Source organism: Dipteris shenzhenensis, chromosome 2, assembly GCF_047967505.1.
Source record: "Dipteris shenzhenensis isolate YYH24624 ecotype China chromosome 2, Dip_SZ_1.0, whole genome shotgun sequence".
Lineage (NCBI taxonomy): Eukaryota > Viridiplantae > Streptophyta > Polypodiopsida > Gleicheniales > Dipteridaceae > Dipteris > Dipteris shenzhenensis.
This window is the reverse complement of record NC_141597.1, coordinates 54739702-54753319: the sequence shown is the minus strand read 5'-3', so window position 1 is coordinate 54753319 and position 13618 is coordinate 54739702. Positions and strand designations below refer to the sequence as shown.

Below are 13618 nucleotides of genomic sequence, written 5' to 3'. Positions count from 1 at the left end.
GGAGGTCTTTTGGCATGGCTAAATCTGAGAATAGCAAAGAGTTATGCCAATGGAAGCATTTATGGGTTTTCTATAAGGTGAGATTGGTCATGTGTGGGGGGACTATGTTTTAAGAGGATAGTTGGCCCACCAATTCACAACCAGTAAGTAGATCCCCCGCAAGTAGATAATCGAAGTAGATCCTCCGCAAGTAAAATGAGGACGCCTCAAACTTATCAATGTCTCTTTCCCGCTCTTGGATTATGCAAGGCTTGGAAGATGCGCACCTTTAAAGAAGGTTGGAAAGCTAGAGTGGCACGTATGTAGATTCCACAACTCGGGGGGTGGCCGGGGGGAAGTTTGTTCTTCGGAAGTTCCTTTAGTGCGAAGTGTGTGGAAGAAGGTCCAAAGTGCAATTCATCAATTTGGCATCAATGCACATTGACAGGTTGCTTTCGATATTATCTTCTACTCTTGCTCTCATATGACATATAATTTGTGCCAGTCTATTTGGGTGTTCGTAATTGGCACATTTTTTATCGAAAAGAACAAGTATGGGGGGAGGTTGAGACAATAGTTGCTCATCTTATAGGATCCGAACTCAATACCATCCACGTGCCATTATGTCCTCTTACAAACTCTCTCTAACAAAGACTTGTCATGATGTGCAAATTTAGACAAATTTAGATTCCTTTTATGTAGATCTAGTTATTTCAGAGACACTTGCATGCCATTGTCTCTACCCTCAGTCAATTAATATACACAGATATCCATATTCTCTATAGGTTGCAATTAATGTAAGACCCAAAAAGAACCCAGTGCAATATATTGATGCTATTACCGCCATAAATATAAAGTATTTGCTCTTTCCTATAGGTTTCTTTGTTCCTGTTGGTTGCTCAAAAAGCACCATCTGCAATGTAGAATTCCCTTACAACCCTGACAAGTTAATTTTTATGCACAGTATAACTAATTCACACCAACACATAAGATACTCCAATTAGCTGTAAACATTCTGTTTGAAAATGTATTTACTGCAATGTGTATACAGACATGACATATACATTTGTAGTCTGCAGACAATCAGGTATACGTGCGTACATATGCACCTCAAATCTGTAAACATGAGTGACTGGTGGAAAACAAAACCCACCTCATTTACAAGTTCGTAAGGCAAGTCCCTGTACAAATAATTCCTCTTTTCAAACTTCTACATGCACAAGTTGCACAAGCTGACAGGTATACACTATATTGGATAGTCAGCCTTAATGCCAAAATTTCTTGACATGACTGACAAGGTATACCCTTAAGTTGGATAATCAGAATTGATGCCAAATATTCTTACTTTATGCATGATTGGAAGCTTTGCAATCACCAATACAAGCACAGCCACTGTGTTGAGAACAAACCAAGGGTTCCTGTAGTTCGTTGTATAGCAAGCAACCAAGTATCTGCCACAGAAATTCACCCAAAAATATATCAATGGTGCTGTCAGGCATTAAAGGGGAGCTAGACTTTGTCCCGAAATATTGTTTCAAGTTGATTTCACCACTACAATGTACAATGCAGTCTCCTCAACCATGGTAAGAGACCTAGAGCATCTATATTGTTGCACACCAGCTTGACATCGGGATCAAAGCTTCAAAAGGCAGTCCGCTTAACATGACCAAACACCATCTCTCTCAGCATGCCATGCATCCATCAAGTGAGTGCTAACTCTATATCAGATATACAATCAAACGTACAAATGCAGTACTGTGCCAAAAGCATTTCCTCAGACTCTCCTTAACTTTGCTTCAACCCTTTTGAAAAGGACCTCACCTAGACAGCACAAAACTACTTCCGTCAATGCAACCATAAGACAAAAATGTCATATGCCTAGATAAATTGTGAAGTGATTCCAGTGAGCACAAAATTTGCTACTCGTCTTTACAGCGAGCTATTCATGAATGATGAACAAAATTGCATTGTTCATTTTCATGCCTCACATAGTCACCCGCAACCACAGAAAGGGAAAATGTTTTATGAAAGATATGAAGGCTAGGAATTGTACTTACAGAAGCATCGGGACTATCGTTAAAAATTTTCTGTTACGGGTCATTTGCCTTCCATCCTCCAACTGCTCCCACCAGGTTAATTTGTTATACATCCCTTGATCTTCAGCAAAAGGAGATCCCTTCCTCCAATGAAATGACCAATATGTAATCTATGGAAACATAACACAGCAATGAGCAAAGTTATATAAAATGTGTGTCATTCAACAGATAATTGCAGCTAACCTCATTGTGCATAACTAAACACACAAAGAACATTTATAACATAAGCTCTACTTGAGATGACAACTCCTACGTGCTACTTAGACAGCCAATAGAAAAAGACAGGAATCCACTGCCAAGGAGTGAGAAAACTCTCTATTGAAAACATGAGAGCAATCTATCAACCATATGGCACAAGGCACTTAAACAAAGTTCCCAAAAGAATAAAAAGCATTGGATTAAACGGAGTTGCTCCTGTACAGTTTCGGAATATGTTATGATGTGCCTTTGAAACTTCTTTGAGTCTAAAACCACGCTAGGCTGAGCATAGTCAATGTCCATGAGGAAGCTTGCGTTCGGGATGATACAAAGGCTGCAGGGAATTACCGAGGGTACACATTCCAACGTGGTCAGATCCAAAAATTCCGCAACAGAATATACACAAGAAATGTGTATTCACACGTTTACGAAGTTAGCAAATGTATATATTAACACAATGGTCACTAAAGTACGAAAGTGTACTGAATAACGGAATCATTTGTAAGTACTGCATCAGACGTTAGTTCAAAAAGATCGAATACCAATTTCTTCAATCTAAAGGCTTTTGGGACATCTAACCTAAACTCGCACACAGCCAGCAATGAAGAGTCGAAAGAAAGATTAAAGTCACGAGTAATCGAATCGGAAATCGCACTATATTATAGCACCAGAATACAAGCTTCAGAAACGATACTGATTTCAAACGGGTCTACAACGGAGCGAAAGCAATAAAAGGTCAAAAAATCGCAGAACCGGCACCGAAAGCAACAAGACGTTTGAAAATGCTCACCGCAAAATGAATCAAACGGACGACGAAGAAAGCGACGTCAGCGAAACGTGCATCCACACGTTTACGAAGTTAACAAATGTAATCAATCTATTAACACAATGGCCACTAAAGCGCGAAAGTGCGCTGAATAATGGTATCACATTAAGCACTGTATCAAACGCACATTAAAAAAGATCGAATACGCTCTTGAATCCACAAAGAATACAGCGCGAGGCAAATTATTTTCCAGCCGACCCGAGGCCCTCACGCCAATGGCGCATATAAGCTAAACTGATCGCAAACAGGCGCCAAAAACGGAATCTCAAACGTTGATTTCTGAAGTATCGAAAGAAAGAGTAAAGCCACAAGTAATCGAATTGGAACTCGCACACCATAGCACCACAATACAAGCTCCAGATACGATAGTCATTTCAAACGGGCCTGAAACGAAGTGAAAGCCAGCAAAAGGTAGGATCAGAAGAAGAATCGCAAAACCGGCACCTAAAACAGCAAGACGAGTGAAGCGGACGACGAAGCAAACGACGCCAGCGAAATGCGCATCCACACGTTTAACAAGTTAACAAATGCAATCTATAGCTCTATGGTCACTAAAGAACGAAAGTGCACTGAATAATTGGAATTACATGAAAGCACTGCATCAAACGCACATTAAAAGAGATCGAAAACGATGTAGAATCCACAAAGAATACAGCGCAAGGCAAATTATTGTAAAGACGACCCGAGGCCTTGACGCCAATGGGATATCGAACGTAAACTGGAACACAGGCACCGAAAAGGAATCTGGAACGTTGATTTCTGTCGAAGTTTTGAAAGCCAGAGTAAAGGCACAAGTGATCGAATCGGAAATCGCACACCATTAACACCAGAATGCAAGCCTCCAGATACGATACTCACTTCAAACGGGCCTAAAACGGAGCAAAACCCAGCAGAACGTCGGATCAAGAAGAGAAGTTGCAAAAACGGCAACGAAAGCAGCAAAACGTTTGAAAATGCTCACCGCAAAATGAAGCAGGTTGACAACGGCCCAAGCGGTGCCAGCACTGCAGTGGAAAATGGATAGCACGACGAGCCACAAGAAGAAAAGGATGAGAATGTAGATGGTCCAGACTCCAGGGTAAAGGAACCAGGCGGTGTTCTTGTTGATGTCAGCGGGAGGGATAGCACGTACGTAGAGACGGGAGGGGGAGAGGCGTTCCATGGAAGCTATGGCAAGAAGAGAGCTCTGTTGATATGCAGAAGAAGCAGCTTGAAAATGGAAAACGAAGAAGCTGATGAATGAAGAATAAAATGGGAAGCTCAAACTTGAATTAGACGATGAAGAAGACGACCACGTACCACCCTTCCTCCTTTGGTCAACTTTGATTTTGACCATCTTTTTTTTTTTTTTGGGGGGGGGGGGAGAGGGGCGAGGTGGCCGGGGGGAGCACATACATATATATGTGTGTGTATAGTAGAGGCCCCTGCTTTGCTTATGCATGGCATGAAGAAGCCCTTGCTTCAATTGCGCATCAAGATTCGAGTGTGCAAGAGAGAGCCACAATTTCAGCAAATCGGGGGATGAACAGAGGGGCAGTGATTGATTGTTGACGGCCGTCAAGTCCGAGAAAGCAGCAAAGCGAGTTGGAAGGCATTCACCGCGGCATCAACTCTTACTGCTGCTACTACTTCTACTTGACCTTTTGTGTTGGATTCCATGGGAGCAAAGGCCCAATCCAAGCTCTTGGAAAGAGGGATTCAAGGGAGGCTAAGAGAAGATGCAAGGAGGGAAGCCATGGATGCCAATGATGGTGAAGGGATCCCTAGCTCTTCATAGAACCTTTTCTTTGATGGCACCTGTTCTTTGTTTTTTTTAATCGAGCTTTGTGAAGATGACAAGTGTAGAGAGAGCGTCGAGTTTTAAAAAGAGAACAAAGTCAATTATATATAGTATAGATATAGATAGATGTGTGTGTGTGTAAAAAACCATAGAGTATCTATATGAGCCACCTCTTGCTTCTCCTTTCTCTATTTTGGGCGCTTCTCCTTCAAATCTTGCCACTTCCTCGAGCTCATCTGAGATTCTCTCACGATCTGAAATCATTTCATTCAAGAAGACAAGGCAATCAATGTTCTAAGCGAGCCATGAATGATGCAAGGTGTTTGGAGCTTAGAAGGAGCTACTGGATGAGATTCTTTGAGAAAGGATCAAAGAAGATTGACTTTCAGGCATTGCAGTTGCTGATGCATGAAAATCAATCTTTATTTTGCCCATCTCTCAATACTAGTCACTTTCCCTGCTGCAATCTCTAAGGGTGCATGATTTCAAACCATTTGTGAAGGTTTGGGGTCCATCTAGACAGCTTGTATGGAGGTTCAGGTGAGATGATCTTTGGAACAATGCAACACGGTGATTATGTAGACGAGATTTGTTTGTTAATGATGTAACTTTGAAGAAACAGTTAGTTTGTAGTTCATTTTGTGTAGTTGTGTTGATAAGTACAAGGGCATATCGGCTCATATTTAAGAGCTTAAAAACACCATGTCTTTTTGTGGGAGCAAAAGTTAAAGCCCCGCTTCCTAAACTGACTGATGTTGATAAGGCCAGGCATACACTCAATTTGGGCATACTTGATTTAGTGGGTGAGCCCCAGCATGTATGTATTACACTAACTTTGAAAACAAAGGCTGGAGAGTCTAAAGAATTGGAATTGACAGTCAACAATAACTTTGTGATGGATGCTCAAAGAATTCTGCAAGCCATGGTGAAGTTTTATGATATGCCTATGGAGGAATGCAATGGTACTCTGAAGATTGTACTAAAGCTTGATGAAAGTGAGGTGGTCAAAGGTAAAAAATTACAAAGAGTTAGTTTGACAATGATGAATAGAATACTGGACCTTGAAGTTGAGCTTGATGATGCAAGATAGTTCAGTGTGCAATCAGAACATGAAATTTGGTGGTTGGCTGCCTTTTAGGTATGATGGAAATTTGAATTTTAATGCAATAATGCAAAAAGACTTTGAAAATTTTGAAATAACATGTGAGTTTTTTTTGCAGGTGCCGAAAGAGTCACATTCAATTTTGAAGTGGTTTTTTTACCAAACCAATATCCCAAGTGTGATCAAAGGTCATAACAATGGTGAGCTACTTGAAGTTGAGGGCTATGGATTCTACTGTGTAGAATGGCGTCTAGCCACTGACCTCATGACTATTAAATGTATATTTAATGTGGCTCTGGTATATTCATCAACCCATAAAATATCCTGCAACCAACATATCACATCAAAACCCAAAGATTATATAAATTAATAAAACATCATTTTTCATGAATTAATAAGAATAAGGTTTTTCACAGAAGAAAAATGATATTTAAAAAAAATCATATTTGGGAGGCCACTGAGACCCTAGCAACCATGTGCATCATTTTTATGCAAAAATCCCCTACAAACCTAAATTCGACATCGTGCGACCCTAGCAACCATGTGCATCATTTTTATGCAAAAATCCCCTACAAACCTAAATTCGACATCGTGCGACCAGAGCCCCCAGTTTTTGCAGTATCGGCTCTACCTTTCCCCCCACAGGGAGGGATGTTCTGTTAGAATGATTCATCTTACTTTACGTTGATCTTCGATTCTACTTAGCTCATTGAAAGGCCGCACATCTCTTGGGGGAAACAAAACCCACTAGACGAACATAATTGAACCTCCTTCCCCCCATTTGGTTAAATCCCCGTTTCTATCACTCTCCCTCCTCAAAACTTCTATTTCCATATATGTTCCATCACAGGCTTTTACTGAAGCTTGGCGTTTTCAAAAAGGATGAGAGCCGGAAAATGCCTTGAGCGCGCGTGATGTTGCATGGAAGCCTTTTTTTGCTTTGAGCCCAAGCTATAGCATTCATACCCTCAGATGTCTCGATGGGACAGGTTACAAGTTCCGTCAAGAGGAAGAGACCTACAACATCGTAGTTGCTCACGGTTATTTTGGCCGTTTCTCGCTTGGGTTTCTTGAGGGAAACCATCGTATTTGTATCCAATTTGTAATGAGGGATAAACAAGCAGTTAAATTGGAAACTCGAGGAGGTTTCTCTTCGTCCCTCGAGACCAACAAGGGGTAGTACATGAATATTCACCTGTTGTCCATTGACTACGCCTCTCGGCCTGATCTTAGGCCCTGACTCACCCTCTGTGGACAAAGCAAAGGGTGGTGCATCAACAACTATTTGTTCCTCCTAGCCGTGGAAGGATAGTTGGTGGGAGACCCCAAATCTGCAGGGAACAATAGAAATGTTACATGATTGGTAGCTCTGCCTGCAGTAGCTGAGTTTGAGAAGGGAATTGACCATGATACCAAACCCGTTCTTTCCATGACACCACTATTTCCAGTGGAAATACTATGATATACTTTAGTGAAAACCACTATAATTTTGGGAGCTTCCAGGAAAGAAGCGCCGATCATGTAAATGAACTATTTCTTGGCAACTTAGACGACTTGTTTAGAGTTTTGTTTCGCACCTGACAGCTACTACGGTAACAGCAGGTGTTTCTACGATAGCGGGGGATGAGTTTTCTTTAGTAGTGAGTCAATTCCAAGCAAGAGGGCTGGGGGGATGAGAGGGCAGATCCACCCTACAATATGGAGTGAAAAATCCCTTGCTTTTCATGTGGTTCTTCTGGGTAACCAATGCTCCCTAATTGGATGCCCCAGATCCAATTACCGAGACTTTGGTTCATCCAGACACGTACGACACGAAATGGCACACGCTTGTTTGTTGCCTGCTTCTCGAGAAGGGTTCGTTGCTGTTCAACCGATGTACGTGGAATATCCCACATAAGTTTTACTCTCCTTCCATGGACAAATGTTGGACCATTTAGGATCTGGCCTCTCTCTGCCATATGGTAAAGACTAGAATTCCTTAACAGCCTCAAGTCATTCACAGAGCCTACCCATCCAGTAAGGATGTCCAAGAAGCGCATTTTGGAGTCCACCAGTGCCTGCAGGGACATAGAATACCTTGCATTGCAGTCCCTCCAAGCATTGTGCCATTCCCTTGGGGGTAATTCAATCTCGACATGCGTGTTGTCCATAGCGCCACAACAATTGCGAAACCCTCGAAGTGCGTGAAACCCATCCTTCACTTCTTGCATAGCTGCATGTGTTGCAGGCCTGACCTCCCTCGTGTTTGCTTGGTGCTTTGGCAAACTGCCGCACAACTCGGCCGACTGTGGACTTCCAATGCCATAGTGCTCGGATTGTTAGAAATGACCCAACAGAGGGTACACACAGCGGAAGACTGATAGAATTGCCTATCACACAGTGTGGTGTGGGGTGTGGAATCACAAACTTCTTAAACTTATGTGCATAGCATAGATGTGCAGACTCATCAATAGACAATGAACAAGCCAGATATAGAAGACACCAAAATAATACATTTCCGTCCAAAGCTATGGACACAATTCAAAAGAGATAGATCCAAAGTCCCACCAATGGGTAATGCGATCTACGTCGGAAAGGCTCCAAGACCCATCTCAGACCCATCAGACTCGCTACTAAAGAAAACTCATTTCGGTCTCGGGGGTACAGGGTAAGCGCATAGAGCGAGAAAGCGCACTCCAAAGGAGCATCGTTGCTAAGGCATATAGATCTTATTTCAAGTGCATTCCCCCTTGGAATATTATTGTTTGGGTATGACTGCTTTGTCGGTTCTCATCCCTATGACTGGGTTGCTTTTCCTGCTTTTGACGCAAATGGAGCGTCTGACATCGATCGCCTCTACAAGATCACCGGGCCTAGATACACCATTCCAAAAGATCCCATTGAAGCGGCTAATCCCATGCAAATAGTATGTGCATCTGGTACAACAAATTGCATAGTGCATCATAAACAGATATTCCTGATAATACGTGAAATTGGGCTCTGGTCGCATGATGTTGGATTTAGGGCTTGCATGGGTTTTTTTTGCATAAAAATGATGCACATGGTCGCTAGGGTCTCAGTGGTCTCCCAAATATGATTTTTTTAAAATATTTTTTTCTATATTACAAAACCATAACCCTAATTATTTCCACAAATGGAGTGGCAGGGGCAAGTGGCATTGGTAGAGTGGCATTCTTGATTGCCTTCTATGGTAGTTGGATTTGGTGAGGCTCGAGTCATCAAAGCGTGCAATCTCATCGATTGCTGGCTTGATTGGAGCATCAAAAGTCAATGACATCATAAAAGGTGTCATTCGAGAGCTGACATAGCACCTCATCCTCTCGGAGACCGGTTTCTTCCATCACTTCCAATAAGGTAAGGTATTCCTCACCCTCAATCCTGATTGGATCAACCAAAGCAAGGTGTGGCTTGGTTGCTGCATCATCTAGATTATAGGTAGAGGATGGATATGCACGAGTTGGATATGAAGATAAGATGACTTCGCTTTCAACTTGCTCCTCAGCTAGGCTAATAGTATGCTCCTTAGGCTCCAGGTCTAGGTTTAGGTCATCTCCTCCACCACTTGTTGATGGACCTGCTCCACCACTTCTAGATGCAGAACCCTTGGGCTGCTCGCCAATATCCTCATCAAACTTGCTAGTTTTAAGGAGAACAGTAAGGGCTGCATCTCTCTCGATCAAATGAATTGGGGAAGATGAATCATCCCCGATGGGAATAGCATACTCACTGAGAGAGATAGGGAAATTATCCAGGGCCCTACTTAGTGTCTTCTTGAAGTTAGCTCTCTGGTCAAAAGAGCTCAAAATATCCAATGAAACCCATTGGTGACGGGAGTTAGAAATCACGACAGATTGCCCATGGATAAGTCTATCAAAAAACTAAAGAGAGGGATTATCAGTATGAAGGAGAGCTCTCAAGTGTGACTCAAGATGGAATGTTTTGCAAAAGATAGGATACTAACTTGATCTTCAGAGGCATGGGAATCAGTGGATGAAATCAACGGTCAGAAGCCTATATAGGGGAAGCCATGAGTGTAGGAGGATGCTCGGGAAGACGAAAGAGGAGGCTGTGGAATGCAAGGTTACTCACCACAAAAAGACGCTACTAGGAAAATTGGAAAAATCCCATAGTTGAAACTCTTCAAATTGGAACTAAAATATGCAATTTTATATATGTTTTGTTCAAAGGAGCTTGCTTGATATTATCAACTTATGTTTCTTTTATGTTAGTGACTTCTTCTCATGGTTTGTGGAATGTTTACAACTGAATTAGACTGAACACATTTGTGTGCATTCAAGTGAGCTAAGGTCGATTTAGTTTGCATGCTACTCACTCTTGTGAATCCTTTTGTGATTAGTTTTCACATTTATGATGTGCTATAGACCTCCTATAGACTCAATGTGTATATGATAGGTAATTCTATTGTAAATTGTTGCTTGCATGAAATTATTGCCATGTGATGACTACAATGAGTTTTATCCTTTTAAGGCTCTAAGCAGCTTCATTAACATATTTGATTAGAGAGTATAGGGCCATTGTTTGCTTGGGTGCAGCCCTTTTTGGTGAGGTTCACAAAATTTTCTTTATATAGGTATATTGCATGACCCATAACTTATGCATTGCTCAATGGAATTCGGCAATCTTTGTCTTCAAGTCGTAGTAAACATTCCAAACTTGAACATGAGACCAAAAAATTATGAAATAACGATTTGGAATGATAATGTTAAAGCATTAGAAGTGCTATGTTGCATGTGAAGCATGCATCTTGAAGAGTATAGGAAATAGCAATTTATTCAAAGACATCAAAATTTTGTTCTGTACATACATGCAACTAAGTAATCATTCAAAAGTATAGTACGTGAGCTTCTGCTAAAATCGAAGGATGCACAGAAATTGGAACATTAGGTATGGGTTAACAGGACTTCAATGTTGTGCTAAAGTGATGCACTTGCATTTTGAGGGCACGCTCCATATCTTTTTTTTTATTTGTTGAAAACCAAAACGGATTAGAAATTTGGAATCCAAACTAGTGGGACTACTGCATGGTGGTCTTAAAACATTGATAGTTGTTGATTTTGGTATATAGATTTACCCTAAAATGAAAGAAGTTGAGAATGTGCAATTTATGCATGTGCGAAGATCTTTTACTAAATCTAACGCTTTTGAATTGCTTCTTTTTCCATGCACTTGCTTGCTATATGGCTCATAATTGACAAAGGTCATTGCATTTCATAATACACAGCATCAAACCCAATAGCATGCCCTTTTGCTTGCTTGTGTTTTTAAACATTTTAGATCACATTGCACTTGTTTGGAATATCCAATTCTACTAATGTGTATCACTTGAGGGGAAAAACCCAGCGACTGACAATTTTTCTACTCCCAAAAAAGTACTTCTAACTTGCCCCCACCCTGCAAATGCCTTACAACTTGCACACATCTTGACATGACCTTGTGTTGACTTTGGTTTGGCATTGTTATCTTTCGGGTAAGTTTTCTTATATTCTTTCCTCACCTCACAACCTAGCTTCTCTCTACTCTTGGAGGGTCTATTCTGGACTGATCATCGCCACAGCATTAATGGCAACATGTAGCTTGCCATGGCTTGCAAGTAGGGATTTGCGACGGTATTAAAACATTAGTTTTAAAACATTGTGTTAAAACATTTTGAATGTTTTTAAATTAACCCTGGGGCGTTAGTAAATTTTAACTGGGACCGGCTCCAACTGATTACCGCATAGTAAATGATCCATATACGACTCAGTATATCAACAAAATACCATGGGATAAGCTCTTATACCGCTCGTTGTTTTGTACACCGCACAGTGTTCCACTACATTGAGTAGTATAATATGATACACCAAGTGATGTTTAGCTACACTTCTTGGTGTTATTAATCATATATAAACTAGCACCACGTTCGTATTATTCACATAATCAAGATTCCTATAATTTCATGGAGTCTTGGGAAAGACAAGAAGCATAAGAAAGAAGGATAAACAAAGCTACAAAGAAATATGTAAGTTTGGTTAGTCCTTGTAAGTTCAAAATAGTATTTGGTGCTGGTGGTGGGCTAGCTTTTTCCGGTTAGAATCCACTCGCACTTAGATACTAATTGGATAATTAGCATTTACACACTATTAGGTAAAGAGTAAGTTAGTTGCATGTGACATTGTATGTTGCTTTGTAAAAATAGATAATTTTAATTTTTTGCATGAAGTATTTAAGTTGTAGCTTGTCAAGACTCTTTGGAAAGACTTGTAACTTAGGATTAGGTAAAGAGTTTGTTAGTTGCATGGCTTGGGATTGTAGTTTAGTTGCATGACTTAAGATTTCAATCTAGTTGCATGAAATATCGTAGGTACTAGGAAGCTTTGGAAAAATGAAAAAGTAGACATTACAAGTTGCATGAAATGATTCACTTTGGAAAACCTTATGTTTGTGTGTATGTTTTTCTTGATTTTAGCATATGTATTTATTTATAAGCATGTAGCTATAGCTTGTATGTTAGAGCTATATATAGCTTGCCCTAACTTAGCCTAGTCCTCAACTATATATATGCCCCCTCCTGCTTTCAGTCTCCACTAGTTGATCACACCATCTTGCACTTAGTATTTGTGTTCCCTTGGATTTAACACACTGGCATATCATGCTTTTACATTTGCACATGAAGAAATAAGATGCTCAATCACATAAAGCAAACTTCTTTAGCTATACGACTCCATAAAATTTAGATGAAGAGGAGACCCAACACCCATCGGTCATATCCATAAAAACCAAGAGCATAGGGTCATTGTTGTAAGTGTAGTCAATCATTAGGGATCAAGATCTTATTTAATCGATGCCAAGTAGAGTCTCAATCTTGTCTCGTTAAGAGTAAGGTAGCCCAAAATACATGCTTTTGCAGTGATAATTATATACGTTCAACAGACCAAAAAGTTGATGGAGAAAATCACTTGGACAAAAGGTTATCTATCATATGAAAGCAATTTTTGATTTCTATTAGGTCATCAGTGAAAACAAGAGTTTAGTGCTTCATCACTTATGGTTTCATGCTGCTTTTGCAAAAGTAAAAGCCAATGATGCTTCACATATATTAAGCTAGTTTTTATTTAGTGCATCCTTTATTGACCAGTTTCTTATTTAGTTCATCGCTTGCTGAGTCTTTATGTAAGTGCTTTGCTACTCAACATTCATAGAGTGTCCTTCAACCAAAGAGCTCTGTCAATATCTATACTCGGGTGCCTCACAAAACTTGATTGTTTTTCAGCAATCACTATGACATACATCTATGTGTTGGAGCTTTTCTTTGCCTGTTGGTATAAAGCCTAAACAAACTTTCTTTAATGTTGTAAATGATTGGAAACCATGATAGCATCGTAGTTCAGTACAATGCCTTGTTCTTGATATTCTACTTGAAAGGTTATGTTATTTGTATTCCACTACATTCATATGCTTGGTGCTTTATTCACAATGATAATACATGTATTATTATGTTTTGCTAGCAAGTTTAGCTACAGCTTCAAGTTTCCATAAATCTCGGTTAAAGAGACTTGCCAAATATTCTATACTTTCAGCATGAGCTGATTGATTCAAAGGAGCTTCCAAAATATTTTGTATTATTTTGAAAGCTAGAT

General features: G+C 40.3%; 1 protein-coding gene across 1 annotated transcript; it reads right to left on the bottom strand.

Annotated features, from left to right (window-relative positions):
- Positions 1-1164: 1164 nt before the first annotated feature.
- LOC147904997 (uncharacterized) lies at positions 1165-4350 on the bottom strand. The gene is made up of 3 exons (XM_087396333.1): positions 4061-4350; positions 2037-2185; positions 1165-1430 (listed from the first exon to the last, which is right to left on the bottom strand). Exons 1-3 carry the CDS (start codon positions 4259-4261, stop codon positions 1286-1288), a joined length of 495 nt encoding a protein of 164 aa, XP_087252459.1. The 5' UTR covers positions 4262-4350; the 3' UTR covers positions 1165-1285.
- Positions 4351-13618: the final 9268 nt, after the last annotated feature.